Source organism: Fonsecaea multimorphosa (assembly GCF_000836435.1).
Source record: "Fonsecaea multimorphosa CBS 102226 unplaced genomic scaffold supercont1.4, whole genome shotgun sequence".
NCBI lineage: Eukaryota > Fungi > Ascomycota > Eurotiomycetes > Chaetothyriales > Herpotrichiellaceae > Fonsecaea > Fonsecaea multimorphosa.
In genome coordinates, this window is record NW_015971638.1 from 1,151,695 (window position 1) to 1,170,561 (window position 18,867).

General features: G+C 53.9%; 9 protein-coding genes across 9 annotated transcripts; 4 read left to right on the forward strand and 5 right to left on the reverse strand.

Annotated features, from left to right (window-relative positions):
* Window positions 1–357: 357 nt before the first annotated feature.
* Z520_03071 (uncharacterized protein) lies at window positions 358–2,285 on the forward strand (the record flags this gene model as incomplete). The annotated part of the gene is made up of 3 exons (XM_016773584.1): window positions 358–1,577; window positions 1,663–1,868; window positions 1,927–2,285. 3 exons carry the CDS (start codon window positions 358–360, stop codon window positions 2,283–2,285), a joined length of 1,785 nt encoding a protein of 594 aa, XP_016635641.1.
* Window positions 2,286–2,697: 412 nt separating this feature from the next.
* Z520_03072 (uncharacterized protein) lies at window positions 2,698–3,345 on the reverse strand (the record flags this gene model as incomplete). The annotated part of the gene is made up of 3 exons (XM_016773585.1): window positions 2,698–3,041; window positions 3,100–3,277; window positions 3,328–3,345. The coding sequence occupies 3 exons, from the start codon at window positions 3,343–3,345 to the stop codon at window positions 2,698–2,700; spliced, it is 540 nt and encodes a 179-aa protein (XP_016635642.1).
* A 651-nt stretch (window positions 3,346–3,996) lies between these two features.
* Z520_03073 (uncharacterized protein) lies at window positions 3,997–4,347 on the forward strand (the record flags this gene model as incomplete). The annotated part of the gene is made up of 3 exons (XM_016773586.1): window positions 3,997–4,093; window positions 4,159–4,259; window positions 4,312–4,347. The coding sequence occupies 3 exons, from the start codon at window positions 3,997–3,999 to the stop codon at window positions 4,345–4,347; spliced, it is 234 nt and encodes a 77-aa protein (XP_016635643.1).
* Window positions 4,348–5,703: 1,356 nt separating this feature from the next.
* Window positions 5,704–7,458, forward strand: Z520_03074 (elongation factor 1-alpha; the record flags this gene model as incomplete). Its single annotated transcript, XM_016773587.1, has 5 exons — window positions 5,704–5,708; window positions 5,814–5,881; window positions 5,935–5,993; window positions 6,155–7,331; window positions 7,388–7,458. 5 exons carry the CDS (start codon window positions 5,704–5,706, stop codon window positions 7,456–7,458), a joined length of 1,380 nt encoding a protein of 459 aa, XP_016635644.1.
* Window positions 7,459–8,008: 550 nt separating this feature from the next.
* On the reverse strand, window positions 8,009–9,181 carry Z520_03075 (uncharacterized protein; the record flags this gene model as incomplete). Its single annotated transcript, XM_016773588.1, has 5 exons — window positions 8,009–8,038; window positions 8,102–8,122; window positions 8,245–8,475; window positions 8,532–8,670; window positions 8,733–9,181. 5 exons carry the CDS (start codon window positions 9,179–9,181, stop codon window positions 8,009–8,011), a joined length of 870 nt encoding a protein of 289 aa, XP_016635645.1.
* Window positions 9,182–9,995: 814 nt separating this feature from the next.
* On the forward strand, window positions 9,996–12,476 carry Z520_03076 (uncharacterized protein; the record flags this gene model as incomplete). Its single annotated transcript, XM_016773589.1, has 1 exon — window positions 9,996–12,476. One exon carries the CDS (start codon window positions 9,996–9,998, stop codon window positions 12,474–12,476), a length of 2,481 nt encoding a protein of 826 aa, XP_016635646.1.
* Window positions 12,477–12,779: 303 nt separating this feature from the next.
* Z520_03077 (uncharacterized protein) lies at window positions 12,780–14,753 on the reverse strand (the record flags this gene model as incomplete). The annotated part of the gene is made up of 1 exon (XM_016773590.1): window positions 12,780–14,753. One exon carries the CDS (start codon window positions 14,751–14,753, stop codon window positions 12,780–12,782), a length of 1,974 nt encoding a protein of 657 aa, XP_016635647.1.
* A 16-nt stretch (window positions 14,754–14,769) lies between these two features.
* Window positions 14,770–15,754, reverse strand: Z520_03078 (uncharacterized protein; the record flags this gene model as incomplete). Its single annotated transcript, XM_016773591.1, has 2 exons — window positions 14,770–15,283; window positions 15,336–15,754. 2 exons carry the CDS (start codon window positions 15,752–15,754, stop codon window positions 14,770–14,772), a joined length of 933 nt encoding a protein of 310 aa, XP_016635648.1.
* Window positions 15,755–16,648: 894 nt separating this feature from the next.
* Z520_03079 (uncharacterized protein) lies at window positions 16,649–18,649 on the reverse strand (the record flags this gene model as incomplete). The annotated part of the gene is made up of 1 exon (XM_016773592.1): window positions 16,649–18,649. One exon carries the CDS (start codon window positions 18,647–18,649, stop codon window positions 16,649–16,651), a length of 2,001 nt encoding a protein of 666 aa, XP_016635649.1.
* Window positions 18,650–18,867: the final 218 nt, after the last annotated feature.

Below are 18,867 nucleotides of genomic sequence, written 5' to 3' on the forward strand. Positions count from 1 at the left end.
AGATCCCCTTCCCCTTTCACATAGATATTTGATATCGTCTGGACATCTCCTGCCTCGAACCTGGGTAAAGGAACTGCAACAACTTTGCCAATCTTATCAACTTGAGGCGATATCTATATTTTTTTTCCTATCAAACAATTTTTTGAGCCCCAAAAATAAAAACGTCATTTTGCCGTCACGACCCAATCAGGGGAAACGAAACTGTTGACCCACGCCATTCGGGCGGAAGTATTTCTATTCCCTGTTGTCATTGATAAAAAGACCACGTCCAGTGGCGCGTGGGCTGGCGTAAAACCTTGGGGTGCATTTTCTTAGACACAAGGCTCTGAAGGCGAGAGAATCACTCGGCGCACCGATATGGCTGGGGACTATTCTCAACCCGGTCGCTGGGCAGCAGCAGAGGATGCACAGCAACGCAGCAGCGGCACTGATTCACACCGCGACTACAACCATCCGCTTGAACCACCGATGCAGGAAAAGGAGACTGAAACACCGACACCTGTATATGCCATTGACAATGCAAGCCCCTGGCAGAAAGAAACTGGAGCCAATGCAGATGGCGGGCTGGCGAGCAGGACAGACTCAGACTTGACCAGACACGACACCGCCGCGACCACCAGGACCGCCATCGCCCTCGAAGGCCAGCCCAGCCTGGCCAGCACCGCGTCGCGAGTACCCACAGCCACGAAACCACCGTCGTTCTCGCTGGCGCACGAGATCCTCTTCATCGCCGTCATCAGCTGCGCACAGCTCCTGACCCAGTCGGCGCTGGCGCAGTCCATCGCGCCCCTGCATGTCATCGGCCGCACCTTCAACACCACCAACCCGGGCCAACTATCGTGGCTCGCGGCCGGCTACTCGCTGACCGTGGGGACGTTCATTCTCCCCGCGGGGAGATGGGGCGACCTGTATGGACACAAGAGGCTCTTCATCGCGGGTTATTTCTGGTTCGCCCTGTGGTCCATGGTCGCGGGTTTCGCGGCCTTTTCGCACTCTCTGATCTTCTTCGCCTTCTGCCGCGGGATGCAGGGAATCGGCCCGGCCATCCTGCTCCCCAACGGCATCGCCGTGCTGGCTCGCACCTACCCGCCCGGCAAGAAGAAGAACATGGTGCTCAGCATCTTTGGGGCCACCGCTCCCGTCGGCTTCGTCGTCGGCGCCACCTTCTCGGGAATCTTTACCCAGTTCGTCTGGTGGCCCTGGGCATACTGGGTCTTGGCCATGGTGCTGGCCCTTTTGGGTTGCCTGGTCATCTTCGTCGTGCCTCCCATGCCGGTCGCGGGCCCGTCGGCGACTTTCTCCGAGCTGGACGCCACGGGCACCGTGCTCGGTGTGCTGGGTCTCATGTCCTTCAACTTTGCCTGGAATGAAGGCCCCGCTGCCGGATGGGCCAAGGTATACGTCTATGTCCTGCTGATCGTCGGCGTCGCGTTGCTCGTCACTTTCTTCTGGTTTGAGAAGAGGCGCGCTTCGTTCCCGTTGGTGCCCATGTCGTCGTTCACAATGGACACGAATCTCGTCTTTGGATGCGAAGCACTGGGCTGGAGTTCGTTTGGAGTCTGGGTATTTTATCTATGGTTAGTTTCGTTCTCTCCTTTTCCTTTTTTCCCCCGAGTAGTCTCTCCTTTGTGTCTGTGCTCTCCGCTGAACAAATTCTCTCAGGCAATTTCTCGAGCTCGAAAGAGGCCAATCCATTCTGCTCTCGGCGGCCCAGCTCGTTCCCACGGCATTGTCCGGTTGCTGTGCGGCCATAACCACAGGCGTTCTGATCGCCAAAATGCAGCCCGGGTGGATCATGCTCATCAGCATCAGTGCTTTTTTGACCGGAATGATCCTGCTTGCCACGATGCCGGTGCATCAGACATACTGTCAGTTCCTCTCCAAGCTATGTCAATTCGGGCTCGTCGCTAACAAAGAAATTCCCAGGGGCGCAAACGTTCGTCGCCACCGTCATAACCCCGTGGGGCATGGACATGTCGTTCCCGTCCGGCAACATCGTGCTGTCCGACCACATGCCGCCCGAGCACCAGGGCCTGGCGGCCTCCCTGATCAACACGGTCATCAACTATAGCATCTCCATCGGCTTGGGCATGGCAGGGACGGTCGAAGTGCATGTCAACTCGGGCGGCCGGAACCCGCTGCAGGGCTACCGTGGAGCTTGGTATTTGGCCATCGGATTCGACGGGCTGGGCATCTTGTGCGCCATATGTCTGATTCTTTCCTGGAGAGCGCGAGTCAAAGGGAAACAAAAGGGCAGCAATCAGAAGGAGATGGACTTGGCGTAATCTAGTGCTTCTTCTTTCAATTGTTTTAGATGTCAAACAGCTCCATCAAGTCCTCGGCCAGTTGCGACTTCATCCAGTTCCATCGCGCCGTCACCAGGACGGGCGTCTTTTGAAGACCTTGTCTTTTGGACATTCCGTGAGGGCAGCTGTGTCGTCGGAACCCTTGTGCTATCTCCGTATCAGGACTGTGAGTGATTGTGGTACATGCCGCCTTCACATTTGAAACGAGTGGGAGAAATGCAGATCCATTCACCCCCAATCTCCTCTGTGCTGTTTGGTGGATATGGGCGTTTCAGCGTTTCAGAAAGCACTTTGTTCTCCTATTTTCGGGGCAGACACGGACTGGAACCAGCTGGGAGGGCAAGGTGCCTGCATTGCTTTCAAGCAGGTACCGTCTTTAATCTGACGGAGTTCATTCCGAATCTGAAGGCGGCCCGGCATCTCCATCGTCCTCTTCATCAGGGTGGACATCGGAGTTCCGCAGACCTTCGTTGAGAACATATTCCTCCTGGATGAGTATACCACGAAGCTCTTCTGTTCTGGGGGTGCAGATCTCGGCAGGTTTTCTGCCATGTTTGTCTTTGACTCTGGGATCGCCTCCGGCGTCGATTAGCATCTTTGCCATTGCCTGTCCGAGTTCGACTTCTCGCTCGTTGGCGTACTTGACTGCGGAATGAATGGGAGTTTCTTGTTCCCTCCGATTCAAGGGATCGCACTCGAGGAATTCAATGTTGAGTAATTCGTCCATAACATCATCTGGAAAGAAAACAAGTGTCAACCGAGACGCCACGCATGTTGGGTCTAATTGACGTACAAGCTCCATAACTTGCGCATACGTGTAACAGGTGGTTTCCCATAGTGTCTGTGGTAGAATTGAAGAATTCTGCTATTTGTTCCTTGCTTTTGTCCTTCATGTCACTCAGCACTTCGTGAAACAGCTCGACATTGTCTCTCCGGCATGCTTCGAGGATCTGTTCTTTGGGAGATGCTCCCTGCCCAATTTGTCAATGGAGGGAGTGGAATACAGAGATAATCCGCTCACATCGATATGCTCAGCCATGATGGCTGTCTAGAAGGCTGCGCAAGTTGTTGAACACGCAGGCACACGACCAGTGTGTGCAGAACTGGGGAGGAACACCGGCGGTCTAGCCACAGGCGAATTCGACGCGGAAGGCACGGGCTGGGTCGAGGGGGAGCAGGCGTGGTGATCGCTGTGAACGGAATGAAAGGCTTGAAAGGACAGAAGGAATGGACGAGGTACAGAGGCTGAGCGAGGTCTATATGTTAAATTGCGGTGGACAAAGGAGGCATCTCAAACACTCGATCCAGGCATCCCGCCAACCCCTCGACACGAGCCGGCGCCTCGTGAAGCAAACATGCCGAGTGTTCCCCCCCGCCCTCCGCTTTCGCTTTTTGCTGTGTTTGCAAGTTTTGTCTCAAAATCGCACATGCGTTCTCAGTGCAGTGGTTTACAGATGAATTCAAGAGACGAGAAATCGCTCTTTGACCAGTAATTGGTGCCGAGTCTCCTATATAATGGCTCCCACATGTAAGTAAATACATCCGACTACTGGAGATTTTACGTTGACAAGGGCCAAAACCAGTCTGTCCATACTGCTGCAACTGCCTCACAATCGCACGGGCGCCTTCAAGCGACCTTTTCCCTCAAGGCCGCAACGCGTTGACTTGCCGGACATGCCCTTACCAATTCATGCTTGACCAGCAGTACTACGAGCGCACATACATGAAGAAGAAAGAGAAGGACGACATTCTAGGAGAGGAGCAATCTGATCTGCCAGTCAACGAAGGTATTCTACGCCTTCATTAGAAAGGAGAAAGAGAAGCATGTCACTGATATGGTTGGCCTCATTAGTTCCTGGAGGATGTCCGAACGAGAAATGCGATTCCAAAAAGGCCTACTTCTACCAGCTGCAGACTCGAAGTGCGGACGAACCGCCCACCTCTTTCTTCAAGGTATGCCGCGAGGTGGTCACAAGACTTTTGCTCGGGTACTGACGGCGTGCAGTGTATTGAGTGCGGAAAACAGTGGAGAGAATACTGATGCATCATTTCGTACATACGTGTCCCATCAGAAGCCGACTGCGTTTATCCCTCCGGCCTGCATGACAAAGTGCAGAGAAACTGATCCGACCGAATGCCCTTGGTAAAGAGGAAGAAGCAAGACATAAGGTCGAGGGCAAACTTAGGAACCTGGCCGAGAATTGCCTTGAATGAAGATTGGTTTCTTGTCAAGGTAGAGATTGCAGCAAGAACGCGAACGGCTCGCAAAACCATCAACGCCACAGCCAGTCATGGTGTGCAGTACTGAGGGCGATTTGTCGGACTGACTCCTCACGAATTCGCCGTCGTGATCAGCTGCAGCCTTGCACGACTCGCTGCAACAGCCAGCCAGACACCCATAACAGCCCGTTGTTTTGGAAGCGAAGCACCCGACACTGACCTGGCATGGAGTCGAGAGCAACCAGGCATGACTTCGAGGGGCTGTCTAAAAAGACTACGGGAAAGCGCAAATAGCAAGATGACTCAGTGCTATTGATACCGCACAGGAGTCGTCGGTGGCATGGGTACGCATAAGTTTTTGGACCCAAGTCAGATGGAGTTCATGACTCTTAACTCCGTGAGAGGGCGAACTGTCGAAGGACAAAGAACTCGGCCGTCCCACAGAGAAGAGCCTGGCATTCACAAATTTGCCGGAAGAAGATCGCTTTGAAGAGTCTTGTAAATTTGATGGCGAACTTATCTAGAACTTGGTAGCCTGGTGGATAATTGCAAACTGGTTGCCACAGATGGCAGCCTTGGGGAGAATTTTTGAACAGATTGGAGTATTCCAATTGGCTGATGGGTGGTATGAGGCGACACTGGCACCCTGCAGGATCTCCCTAGTCGCTAGCACATGCCGAAGCTTTTTGATTTCCTTCGCCAATCATGGAAGATGCAGCCAGTGGGCTGACGGAGAATGAGCCTGAGATGAGGAATGGCAGTTCGCGCAGCAATAATTAGTGGGGCTTGGGCCGCAAAAGACTGTCTGGTGCTGTGCTGAGGGTGAATAACCTGAAGGGTGAGCGACAGTCCAGCGCGGGTTGTTTGAGTCACTGCCCGTCGAGCCCGTCACTGCCACTGGTGGCATGGTTCGATGGTCCAAAACGCCAAGCTTAGTCCCTCGCCCGCCAGCCTACAAAATCTTCCGCACACTCTCGCCGACTTTGTTTCTCTCCCTTCTTCGTCGCTCAGTGAGTTCCTCACCCTGCCCCTACACTTTCCATCCCCCAGAACTAATCAGTCAACAGCACCTCTACGCAAGCCGTGGTACCTGAGCATTCAATTCGAACTCTTCTAGTATCTGCCACAGAACTACAAGACTTCATTCAAACCATCAACAAACCTCCAATCCGTCACCATGGGGTAAGCACAAACATGCCAAAATCTACCTGCGCTCGACTTGCATCGTCGAAGCAACCCTCAATTCGATATCAATGATCATCGCTGACATGTCTCTCATTTGTTCAGTAAGGAAAAGACTCATATCAACGTCGTCGTCATCGGACACGTCGACTCTGGCAAGTCCACCACCACCGGTAAGAGAAGGCCCAAATGACCGCAGTCACACAAAATACTCATATCCAAACAGGCCACTTGATCTACAAGTGCGGCGGTATCGACAAGCGTACCATCGAGAAGTTCGAGAAGGTATGTTGTCCTCATCCTTCCGCCGCCCCCTTCGTTTGCCCTCATTTTGGATCTGCCACAATCTCTATCAAAAATTTTGGTGGGGGAGGGGTACATCCTTCACCACGTGACACGCCACACAAAATCGACCGCCGAATCTGAGACTGACAGTTCATCAACAGGAAGCCGCTGAACTCGGCAAGGGTTCCTTCAAGTATGCTTGGGTGTTGGACAAGCTCAAGGCCGAACGTGAACGTGGTATCACCATCGATATCGCGCTCTGGAAGTTCGAGACCCCCAAGTACTATGTCACCGTCATTGACGCCCCCGGCCATCGTGACTTCATCAAGAACATGATCACTGGTACCTCCCAGGCCGATTGTGCCATTCTCATCATTGCCGCTGGTACTGGTGAGTTCGAAGCTGGTATCTCCAAGGATGGCCAGACTCGTGAGCACGCTCTGCTCGCCTACACCCTGGGTGTCAAGCAGCTCATCGTCGCCATCAACAAGATGGACACCACCAAGTGGTCCGAGGATCGTTACAACGAAATCATCAAGGAGACCTCCAACTTCATCAAGAAGGTCGGTTTCAACCCCAAGTCTGTCCCATTCGTGCCCATCTCCGGCTTCAATGGTGACAACATGATCGACGTCTCCACCAACTGCCCCTGGTACAAGGGCTGGGAGAAGGAGTCCAAGGCTGGCAAGGCCACCGGCAAGACTCTCCTCGAGGCCATCGATGCCATCGACCCCCCCTCTCGTCCCACCGACAAGCCTCTCCGTCTCCCTCTCCAGGATGTCTACAAGATCTCTGGTATCGGCACTGTGCCCGTCGGTCGTGTTGAGACCGGTACCATCAAGGCCGGTATGGTCGTCACCTTCGCTCCCGCCAACGTCACCACTGAGGTCAAGTCCGTCGAGATGCACCACGAACAGCTCGTTGAGGGTGTTCCCGGTGACAACGTTGGCTTCAACGTCAAGAACGTCTCCGTCAAGGAGGTTCGTCGTGGCAACGTTTGCGGTGACTCCAAGAACGACCCCCCCAAGGGTGCCGACTCCTTCAACGCCCAGGTCATCGTCCTCAACCACCCCGGTCAAGTCGGTGCTGGCTACGCTCCAGTCTTGGATTGCCACACTGCCCACATTGCCTGCAAGTTCGCCGAACTCCTCGAGAAGATCGATCGTCGTACCGGCAAGTCCATGGAGAACAACCCCAAGTTCATCAAGTCTGGTGATGCTGCTATCGTGAAGATGGTTCCTAGCAAGCCCATGTGCGTTGAGGCCTTCACCGACTACCCGCCTCTTGGTCGTTTCGCCGTCCGTGACATGCGTCAGACCGTCGCCGTCGGTGTCATCAGTAAGTCTTTGCTCTCCTCAGTACCATTTTCTGAGTTTCGTGCTGACCATCTGCAGAATCCGTTGTCAAGTCCGAGAAGGGAGGTGGCAAGGTCACCAAGGCTGCTGTCAAGGCTGGCAAGAAATAGATGTCTTGTACGGGAATTAATCCAATCCATCTCACAGTGGCATTGTTTCTTGTGGCGGAGGTTGTGGAAGATTCATCTTCAGGAGCGGGCTTCCATTCCATGGTTCCTGAATTGCGGGATTTCAAATCTACTCCTGACCCTGGAGATTTCATGGTTTCCGCACGGTTAATTCTTGTCATCATCAACGGTCTTGTCTTGCTTCAGCGATTCCTTCATACGGCACCAATATGTACTTGCTACGTTTCGGGGTACTACTGGCTTTGACGAAAAAGAGCATGGTCATTTGGACCAAATCGGGCTGTGCTTGTGAAATGATAGAATGATTTCATGTCCATCAAGGGCTATGCAGATAGCTCTACGATCAATCAAAGGATATGAATGCCCAAAATTCCCTTCCAAGTCGTCTGAGAGATCTTATCATCTTTGTGTATTCCCGCATCAATGGTCATGTTGTCTCGGTCCTGTTGTCGTTTGCCTTAACCATGCATGTGTCCATCTGAAGCCCAACATGCTGTGAGCTGGTCTATTCCATCCTACTCGCCATCCTGGATCACCAAGCAGTATAGCCGCCATCCACGATCTGGGGCCTAGATCAGCGAGGTCCTCACCCCAATCAGCAGAGCAGAAACAAAAGCAAGCTTACCACATCACTTCCGTTCAAATACTGTGGACACGAAGTTAGCATGGGTCAAGTTTTTGTCGAGCTAGAGTAGTAACAGGTATTCTCTCTTTCCGGAAAATGGGACCGCGGCATTTTCGAAGGGAAAAGAAGGTGCAAAAACTCACGCTGCTGGCTCCACTGGCCATCCAAACGATGGTGCCCCTCAACTCATGCGGCTCAGCCATTCTCCCCATTGGGATGTCCTTCTCCCAGTTGCCCACGAGCTCTTTGCCTTCGTTTTCCAGCAACCCCTTTATGAGATCCGTCTTCATGTAGCCGGGGCTAAGACTGTTGACTCTGATGCCTCGAGGCCCCCATTCCGTCGCCAGCGATTTGGAGAGCATCTGCACGGCGCCCTAGGAGGTGTTAGCATCTTGCACCCTTGGAGGGGTCAGCCTCATAAACGGCGAACCTTGGAGGTGTTGTAGGCGGCCTGCTTTTGAGGACGGACGCAAATTGTCGCCGACATTGAGGCAATCAGGATGATGGAGCCTTGGATGTTGTGCTGGAGCATGTGCTTGCCAGCCTCACGGGCGAAGAGCCATGAGCCGCTGTGAGGGGGGTTACTTCAGATCAGCTCCGCTTCCAACTTGTACCTTGTAGAATGAATGACAAGGTGGGAAAAGGGAATGAGACTTGCTCAATGTTGATGTCCAACATCTTCCGCCACCGGGCATATTCGTAGTTCTCGGCCTCGACGTTATCTACGATCCCAGCAGCCGTGACAAGAACATCGACTTTCCCAAAGTCGTCCACGATCTTGCTCCATGTTGTCTTGACGTCTGATTCGATCGTGGCATTGCACTCGTAGGCTCGAAGTTCTGGGACCGCGTTGGGGTCATTAGGGTACGCGTCTCGTACTTGAGAGGCTATCGAGGCGATGGACGATTCGCAATCCTTCAGGGACAAGTCAATGCACGCTCCTTTGGCGCCAGAGAGGGCAAAGGCTGTGAGGAACTCTTTTCCCAGTCCTCGAGCAGAGCCAGTCACAACGCATGTTTTGCCTTCGAGGGAGAAGAGCGGGAGGGTCTTGAGGGTGCGACGACGAGGGGATATGGACATGCAGGATGGAGTCTTGAGTCGTGGGGACCAGGAAAGAGAGGTAAAGAGAGGACGCAGCGTTCGTGGAGGAAACATTTTCGAAAGAATAACCTTTGTGTCTATATCTTTTTCCCGGTATCCTGAACACCTGGCTGTCGTACTTATTGTCTCTCATGTCAAGAAGCTTCCCTGGATGAGGAGAAGACTGGCGGCCTCGCAATATGCAACTCGCACAAAGCAACTCAGGCCGACTGCGGGGAGGGCTCCGTGGGGTGTTTGAGTGGTACAAGTCTTACAACAGCTTCGGGCCATCTTGCGCCGACTCGAAGGACAATATAGACCGCAGACTTTCCAAAGCTGCAGCTTGAAGTGTGGAAGTTGTCAAAGGGCAAAAGCGATCTCCAAGTTTGGTCGCTGCGTCGAACAGCAAATACAGCTGCGGGGACTCCGGGTCGACCGATCAAAGCTGAAACCTCGCAACCCACCAATTCGGCAAGATGCACAACTGGTCGGTGACTGGCGACCCATGTTGAAGCCTTACTAGCCCCCCAGTGCCCCCCTTCTTTTCGTATCTGCAAGCCTAATGCACAGCGCCCAGGTAAGTTTTGGGGGCCGTTATGACGGTCACCAGCCAATTGTGCGTTTCAAAGAGGATTGAGTGTTACGCGTGCCAGCACAGGAAGCAATGCTAATTAAAAAGGAGCCGCATGACTCGCTGGCACTTGACTTTTTAGTCACCAGTCGTTTCCTCAGCTCCAGTTCGGGCTGTCTGCGAGATCCGGAATAACTGTGCACAGGAAGCCGTTGCGAGAGCGGTCATTCAACGTCGCCCACGATGTCGTCCTCAATGCTCGATGTGAGGGATGACCGCCGATCTAGATCGAAATCTCCAAGTGGCCGCGACAGAGATCGGTCGAGATCGCGTTCACGCGACGTCCGGGACCGGGATGAGCCCGATGAGTACAGCAGCAGCAAGCGATCGAGCAGGAGATACGCTGAACCACAGGATGAGCCGGAGCAAGATCGTGGATACAAGGATAGACGGTCGAGCAAGAAATATTACGATGAGGAAGAAGAGACGGATCGCCGCAGCAGCAGTAAAAGAAGCTCGAAGAAATATGTGGACGAGAGCGACGAGGAAGATAAATATCGCTCGTATAGGTCGAGCAAGGACCCTCGAGCACAAGAAATAACACCCTCGGACGATGACAGGAGATATGAACGAAAGAAAAAGTCTGACAGTGACTCGGATCGACACAGAGAGAGACGAGAAAAATCTGGCAGGAAGAAACACGACGATTCAGAAGAGGAGAGTGACTCAGACGCTCGTCGCAGATACAGAGACAAAGATCCCAATTATCAAAATGGACATGGAGCATATGGCCATCCGCCGGGGTCATACGCTGAGATCCGGCCTGAGGCAGCTCGCCATATGAGTTATACTCCCAACGATCCTCGTTACGCTCCTCCAGGAGCCTATAATGGTGCTGGCCCTGTGCCTGCTGCACAGCGGTCGAGTTCCTACGGTGGTTCTGGCGGTCCCCAGTATGCCAATCCCGAGCAGTTCAAATATGCAGACCCAAGCGAAATCTCATCACGAAGACCCGAATACGAACGGTCTCGACCGTCAGACTACGAGCGGTCGCGCCCTAGGGATACTAGAGACAATGACAACGACTACAGGAGCAGCAAGTATGAGACACGCACGCCAACGGATAAGAAATACAATGACGACAGATATGAGACTCGAGAACCTAAAAGCAAGGACTACCACGATGACTACGACAGGCACGCGAAGAGCGACCGGAGACGTGAGAGGGACAAATATGGTTCAGAAGAGGTGACCAAGAGAATGTCAACTTTGGCGGTCGGAGGAGCAGCGCTGGGTGCTGCAACGTTAGGTGTGGCACAGTACAACTCCCATGATGGCAACAAGCCTCCTCCTTCGCCCTTACTCGAGGCATACAAGGGGACTTATCAATCCATTTCACCTATGCCCTCGGCCTTGGTTCTGGCAAACCACAAAGGCGACTCGGATTTGTCTGACCTCGAGCTTGATCAAGATGACGACGATGGGGACTCGGACGCCAAGCTGAAACGAAAGATACGCCAGCTCGAGAGGGAAAAGGAAAAGTATACCAAAGGACACGACAGGGGTGCAAGTCTCGCTGAAACGACCCAAGAAGTCCGCCCGCGTCGGCTGTCGAAGCTCGACACCAACCTGGACGTTGAAGTTCGCCAACCTGGTAGTGCCAGCCGAGACCGCTCACCATCTAGGAGCATATTGTCGCCAGGAGGGCGTAGTGGGAGAAGGAAGACCGTCTCCTTCTATGACCCTACCGAAGATGCCAAACGCATCGCCGCTGCTCTGGCAGGCACACGGTCTGCACCAGATCCACGACCGCTTGTACAGATCTTGCCACGGCTTTCAACGGACGATCTGATCGCTCTTCGGGCCGAGTACAAGAATCACGCCAAGGTGAGCGGGCAAGGTATCAACATGGCCAAGCACATCAAGATGCGCGTTCCCGGCAACCTGGGGAAAGCGTGCTACGCGACCGCCCTAGGACGATGGGAAAGCGAGGCATATTGGGCAAACTCATGGTACCAGGGCGGTGCATCTCGGCGAGAGTTGTTGATTGAGAGTCTAATGGGCCGCTCAAACAGCGACATCCGCGAGATCAAGAACTGCTTCAAGGACAAGAAGTACAGCGACGACCTCGAGAAATGTATCCGCACGGAACTCAAAGCCGACAAGTTCCGCGTTGCCATCCTGTTGGCGCTCGAGGAGAGACGAATGCCAGAGTCATCGCCTGTTGAGATCAGGCTCGTCAAGGAAGACGTGGTGCACTTGGCCGAAGCGCTCGAGTCGAAGGGCGGAGAGACGGACATGATCAAGATCATCGTCCTGCGGAGCGACGCCCATCTACGCGAGGTACTGCGGCTGTTTGAGCGGACCTACGGCGTCAATTTCGCAAGGCAGATGATCTCCAAGTCGAGGAATCTAGTCGGTGAGACATTGGCGCATATACTGAACGGAGCACTGAATCGCCCCATGCGTGACGCGCTGCTGTTACACCAGGCTATAAGTGAGACGACGCCGGGCAAAGAGCGGACCGAGCTACTGATCTCCAGACTCGTCAGGATGCACTGGGAGCCAAAACATCTCGAGAGGGTCAAGGCGGTGTATATAGAGCGATACGGGCGCAGTGTGGAGGAGGAGGTCAAGAGGGAGGTGTGGGGACAGATGAAGACGGTCGAGGGACGCTTCTGTGCCGAATTTTGTATCGAGTTGGTTCGGAGCAGTTCTTTATAGTACGACGTGGATGAGGGGGTGAATTGCAGTATGCCAGACCTTTCGTTATGCTCAATTACTATCGCCGCCAATGACGAGAAATGGCATGCCTGAAAAGCCAGACACTGATCCAAGGACATCGAGCAGATGTAAATGCGTTTTATGAACATCGATCCAAAAATCAAATCGAACCTTGTCAAACGGATCCGCAGGACTATATTAATTATATACCTACCTACCTACCTAGGTAGATCCCTCGTATATACCTGTATCCACACCTTCTCGTCCCTCCCCATGGGCTTTCCTTCCCTGCCGTTCACCCCGTCAAGCATAAGCCCGCCCTACAACCGGGTCCGTCACGTCGCTGGCCGAGAAGCCGCAATGGCCAAGCCCAACGGCAGCACCACCGGGAACCGACGAGGCATGTCGACTACCGAGGCGCCGGACACTATCGGTACCGGTGTCGCGCTGGTTGTCTCCGTTTTGCGATGAGGGGCCGGTGGGAATAGCGGTTCGATGTGCTGCACCGAACGAGGAGGAGGAAGCGGTATCATGTGCTCGTGGAGCCAGCGGATGGAGTAAATACCCGTCCTCCGTGCCGTGGGGACCTTGACTATCTTCGTCGTCGTCTTCGTCTTCATCTTCATGGTCAGGTTTATTGCCATTCCTCGAATCGACCTGCAGTCTTTGTCCACCCGTAGACGTGGCAGTGGCAGCGGCAGTCTTCTCGGTGGTTGTTGGTGTTGTTGTTGTTGTTACGCCTGCACCCACGCCAGCGACGGTCGTCGAGCAGCAGGTCTGGCTTCTTCTGGGTCCTAGGAGTGCGGCTTCCAAGTTGGTCGACTCTGAATCCGCCTCCGCGTCCGAGTCCGAATGTGAGTTTGCCTCGCTGTCCCTGTCCCTGATGCTCGAGGTGGTCGTCACAAGCGGCTCGGTGGGTGCAGAGTTTTCCTTTTCCCGACTCACATCCATCATGGACTCGGGTGTGCTTCTTCTTGACACGTTATTGTTGTCGCGGTCGCGATAGTAACCTGGTATCTCTCCCCACATGAGCGGTTGCTGAGATATGGGTAATGATGTTGACGACGTCGTCGTCGTCGTTGGCATTTTCCCTGCCCCTCCTTCGCTATCAACCGCCTCCTCTGCAGGGACACCAGTGGTGGAATGACAAGCCGCCGCAATGGCCAGGCTGCAACTGCCCGCAATGGGCATGGCTGTGTAGAATCTCGCCCCGAAACCAAACCCGAGCAGCACCCCTATCAGCAGCACGCCCAGGATGATTGTGAAAATGATGGCCACGGGCGAATACCCACATGTCACGAGATGGCCGACAGTCCCTGGAAGCGAGACGATCGGAGAACCCGTGTAATCAAACATCGAAACGTTGACGACAAAGATGCTCTGCGAAGCCAGCCAATGGAGCAACAGGCTGGCCATGGCTAAGGGGATGCTAAAGCGGTAGGGAAGTTGGAGCCTATAACCCGATCGCTGAGCTCCCTTGCATTGCGACGAGGAGATGCGTAGACCTTTCCGCCTCACGGAATACGAGTTCCATTCGCTGGCGAGGAGCATGCACGTGAACAGGCCGTTGTAGGTGAAATACAATAACGACAGAATCAATTGGGGAATGTTGGCGAGCACGACTGCGGCCATGAGCGCGGTTTTGCCCGATCCAAACACGGCGTCGTTCTGGATCAGCGTGCGTCCTGACACGGTGCCGAGACCGATCGACCATAGTGACGAGAGGGATTTCGATCCGACCATTGCTGAGATTCCGCGACCGAGAAAGGCTGCCGCAGCGGATAAGCCACCAATGTAGAGGATGAAGCATGCCGCCCATCGACGCATGCTGACGGCTTTCAACCACTTTTGTCGCATCTTTCCAGAATAAAGGACCGTCCGCTGGCTCGCTTGATCGTCCTGTAATAAGGCCTTTCCTAGCTTCTTAATCCTCGAAGCGCTGAGCAGAGACATTCCCTTGGAGACACTGTCCGGGTCCTCCAAGAAGCTGGCAACGGCGTCGCCCATGGTGAGAAGTGGGACATCGCTCCTCCCAAACGCAACCAGCGCGGTCAAAATCATCATGACCAGTTTGACAAAGTTCAAAACCACGACCAGGATCGCAATGTCCATGCTGAACCGCAGACTACACTGTTTCTGCGTCGGTTGGGCGAGGCAATACTGTACTGGCGGGCCCAACGGCGCCCAGGTGGAGTTGGATAGAGTCTGCTTGAAGATCTTGGGTTCGTCGCAAGGCAGGTCACACGGATCCTGAGGTCCGATGGCTGTCCCATCCATCGCTACCAAATTTTCATTAGTCTATGCTTGGCATTTGATGGGATCCAAGGACAGAGAAGCCCATGCGAAGTGTGTCTTTGGGATGCAAGGCCAGCAACTTACAACAAGTCCAGGCAAAGGCCTGGGTCCCTCCACACGTGAAATCCGAGACAAAGTTGGCGGGGAGAAAGCGCACCACTTCGGTGGCATTGTTGCTGTCGACGATGTCGGCATCGACATTGGAATCGGAGACAAGAAGAACGTTGCGATAGGCTGATTGGAACGTCTTGATGTATTCCGTCCTACATTGCTCTGAGGTCAAGTTGACGAGTTTATTCGAGCTGGCTTCGTCATGTAGCTGGCTGGCAAGCTCAGGGATTGTCTCAGATGGAAAGTCCGCGACTCCGGCGGGCTGGATGCCGCTACGTAGGATGTAGGACACATCGACATAGTCAAAACTGCCGGTATGGTTGGTGTCCAGGAAGGTGCGGTCGACAGAGAAGACGGCATAGTTGTTGGACGAGGTGGACACGAAGACGGCCGAGTTGTAGCTGCGGAAACATCAACCTTTTTGAGCGTGAGCACAGCGATGTAATAACATACAAGAGATGTAAAGGCAGCGAGGACAGGCCGAGCAGCAACCACAGCAAAACTCTTCTTCGCGAGATCCATCTGAGATTGTGGATGCTCAGAACGCCAATGTCGAGCCACCTTCCCGCGCTGTGTGCAGAATTGACGTCCGATCTCGTGGGCGCCGATAGAGACTGCATGCAATAATTGCTCCCGCTCAGCAAGACCGTGCTGAGCAAGTTGATCACCAAGTGCGCCCACTTGTTCAACGCCTGAATGCTGGAACATTGGTCAGAGTCGGTGCCATCACGGAGAATGACAGTCCCGTCGTCTGACACTCCTCGGGGTTTGGAGGTTGCCGCCCATATCAAGACGCCGAGATTGACGGCCAAGACGACGGCACAATAGATGCTGAAGAGCAGTGCGCTTCCTTTCCAACCGGCTGGCAACATCTTTTCCTCAAGGGGACGACGGGTATGAAAGGAGGCGACGGTCCGAGGCTTGGAGCGGGACGATCCAGTGCGAACATCTGGACATGATCGAGTCTGAGGAGAACCGCACACCCACCGAACGGTGTCAACGACGGTATAACGGTCCAAGTAGGCCTCTTCGCTTTGAGTTCAGTTCAGGTATGAGGCTGAAATTTATCTCTTCTTCCATCGTGTCAAGACACTCCCTTGTGCCAGTCCATTTTCCAAGAGCGCCCGTCGAGCACTAGCCGAGCGCCACCGTTCTAGACCGGCCTCTTGAAAAACGAACGGGTTGGACTCTGTCAAACTTTGCACCAGTCGCTCAGCCGCAGTATGTAGTCGAGGATCTGGGTCATGCTCAGTTCGTCTGCTTTCTCCGCCAACTGCGAGTGGGTAGTAATGGGATCGAATCCATGGCCCAGATGGCCGGATCGGTCGAGACCCCTGCAAAGGTGACGTCCTCGACCAAGCTGTATGGAGGCTCTCAACCGAAGTTTTTTAGCTGCAGGCCCTTGCTCATAAAATCTGAGACCTTGCTGCGAGGGGAATAGAATACCCAGGACGGACAGAGAGTTGTGCTGGCACTGGTGGGTAAATGACGGCTGACTGAAGTTTGTTCCAGGATGCAACTACCTAGTAACGAGGCTGAAATCTCGTCCTCGCCCAAAATTTCGCCGAACAAACGAGGCCGGGTGCCGCATGGTCTATACTTCATTCCCACCGCCCTCGAGCACGGATTACACATATCAGTCATGGTCGAATGGTTCATCGGCTGAGGGGACTTCTTTCTATCCTTTGCCTATATAGCCATACCTTCTGCCCAACCCAACCCGAAAAACCAGGTATCAGAACATAAAACAGCCCCGAGAATGCACGTCAGCCTTCAAAAACACTGTGGTTCATCTCAATGCCATAGTCCTTCGCCATGCCCCTCATCATTTGATCCACATCGTCGTCCATGCCCTTTCCCCTCCCCAAAGCCTGCTTGAGCTTCGCATACCAAAAGAATGCATCCGATGCCAACAGGACCAATTTGAACATCAGATGACTCCCGAAATACTTGCATCTCTCCGCAAAAGTCAGCTGTTGATCCTCGGCCAACGCCCTCGACGCCCAGTTGCCTGTGATTTTGATTCGGTTGACGGGGCTGCCCAGGAACTGGTTGTTGCCTTGAACAATGCGCATATTTCGACCAATGAAGATCAGTTCACGAGGCCATTTGGTTTCATCCCCTAGAATCTCCTTGATGCCCTTGCGCATGGCTTGTTGCAGCTCGTACTGGCGCTTTTTCTTCTCGTGTTCCGATATCCCCTTCAGCCGAGTCGACACCGAGCGATCCCCTCCTTCGTAGGGACGCATAAGTGCGGCTGACGCGAAGATCTCGGCGTTGTTGATGCCCCACTGGCTGACGACTTCCTTGAGGGTCTTATTGTCGAATATCATCAAAGATTTCCAAAAGAGGGAATACTGATGCCGGAACGAGGGAGACATGTTGATGTAGAGGCCATGGTCGATCAGAACAAGTTCAGAATGGCCGTTGGGCAGGCGTCGAACAAAGATATTCCCTGGATGAGGATCACAGTGAACCTTGCCCCAGAGAAACATCTGTGCAGAGAAGAGGTCTACCATGGTGGTCATGACTTCTTTGAGATCCAGACCGAGACCACCTTTGCCGTCCTGCCCTTTCCACCATGTCCTATCCGGCTTGAGTTCTTCGTTGTACGACCGGGATTTTTCCTGCAGAGTGGTGATGGGAGTTTGAGGCGGATCAAGCGGAGTGCCGTGACAGCCTGGACTGCCGGTCCGCCAGCCTCCCTTCCACGGTCGAGTAATGGCCTCTTTGTCCCACAATCGCACGCCCTCAACCCATTCAGCCGTCATGACCCGCTTGGTGGTAAGATCGTCGTATATCTTGGGGATGTAGACTCTATCCCGCAACCGGGGTTCGCCCTTGACGAGTTTTGCCATCTCCTTGGAATTATTCGCCTCGCTCTGGAAATCACATTCCAGTAGTAGTCTTTCCGTGATATACGGAACAAGCGAGTAGAGGGGCAGGTCGAACCACCACGTATATATCCGACTCACCACCTTGAATGCCCACAGGTCCCACCCGACCTGCTGAGCAATCTCCCTCTTCTGTATTTTGATGGCTACTTCCCGACCGTCTTTCAGCCTTGCCCAGTGTACCTGTGCCACGCTCGCGCTGGCCCGGGCTTTTCGCTCCATAACCCCGGCATCAGGATCACCGTCGAAAGAGATGCCAAACACCTCCTCGGGCGTCCGGCCGCCAAAGTCCTCCATTATAACCCGTCGCACGTCCTCCCAGCCATTCTGCGGTGCGTCGTCAAACATCTTGGAGAACATCTTCTGAAATTCTGGAGGCAAGATGGCCGTCTGCATGGCAATGGCCTGACCGATCTTGAGGTACAGCCCGCCATTTGTCCGCAAGAGATGAAACAATCTCGTCGCATTGCGTGCGTGGACTTCGGTAATGTCATTGTCAAACCATGGGTCCTCTCGAAAGTTGATCTTGTAGTCCAGGGCAGCAATCAAACCGGTGGAAAAAGTGCGGAAACTTCTGGTGAGACTGGATGCGTAGTATCTCTTGTCCACCACGTATACGACAGTCCCGCCCAGGAATAAGTATGCGAATCTGCGCGCCCATTTTCTTGTTCTCTTGTATTGCCTAGCAGGCACGGCTTGACCCAGCGATGCAGGCGTCGGGGGTGCGAATGCGCCGCGAAGACTTGACTGCGAAAACGTCCGTAGAGACTCGTGTGGAGAAATCCGCCATGAGGGCAGACGACGGGCACCGGATCGAGGATGAGAGAAGTGATTGAAGCATTGGGCGCAGATGCGCCTTGCTGCTATTGTCATGAGGAGACGACAGGCCTGGTGATGACCATGACGAAGAGATGAGGGAGTCAAGGGTATGCGAGGAAAAGAGATCTGCCTGGAAGCCGCCTAAAATTTTGTGGTGCTTCGGGAGTACAATATCGATGACGAGCATGCGGCACATTGCCAGATCGATCTTCGGGTCCGGATCTTGAGATACGCCGAGCACCTGCGCCGAGATCTACAAGTTTCGTTGGTAC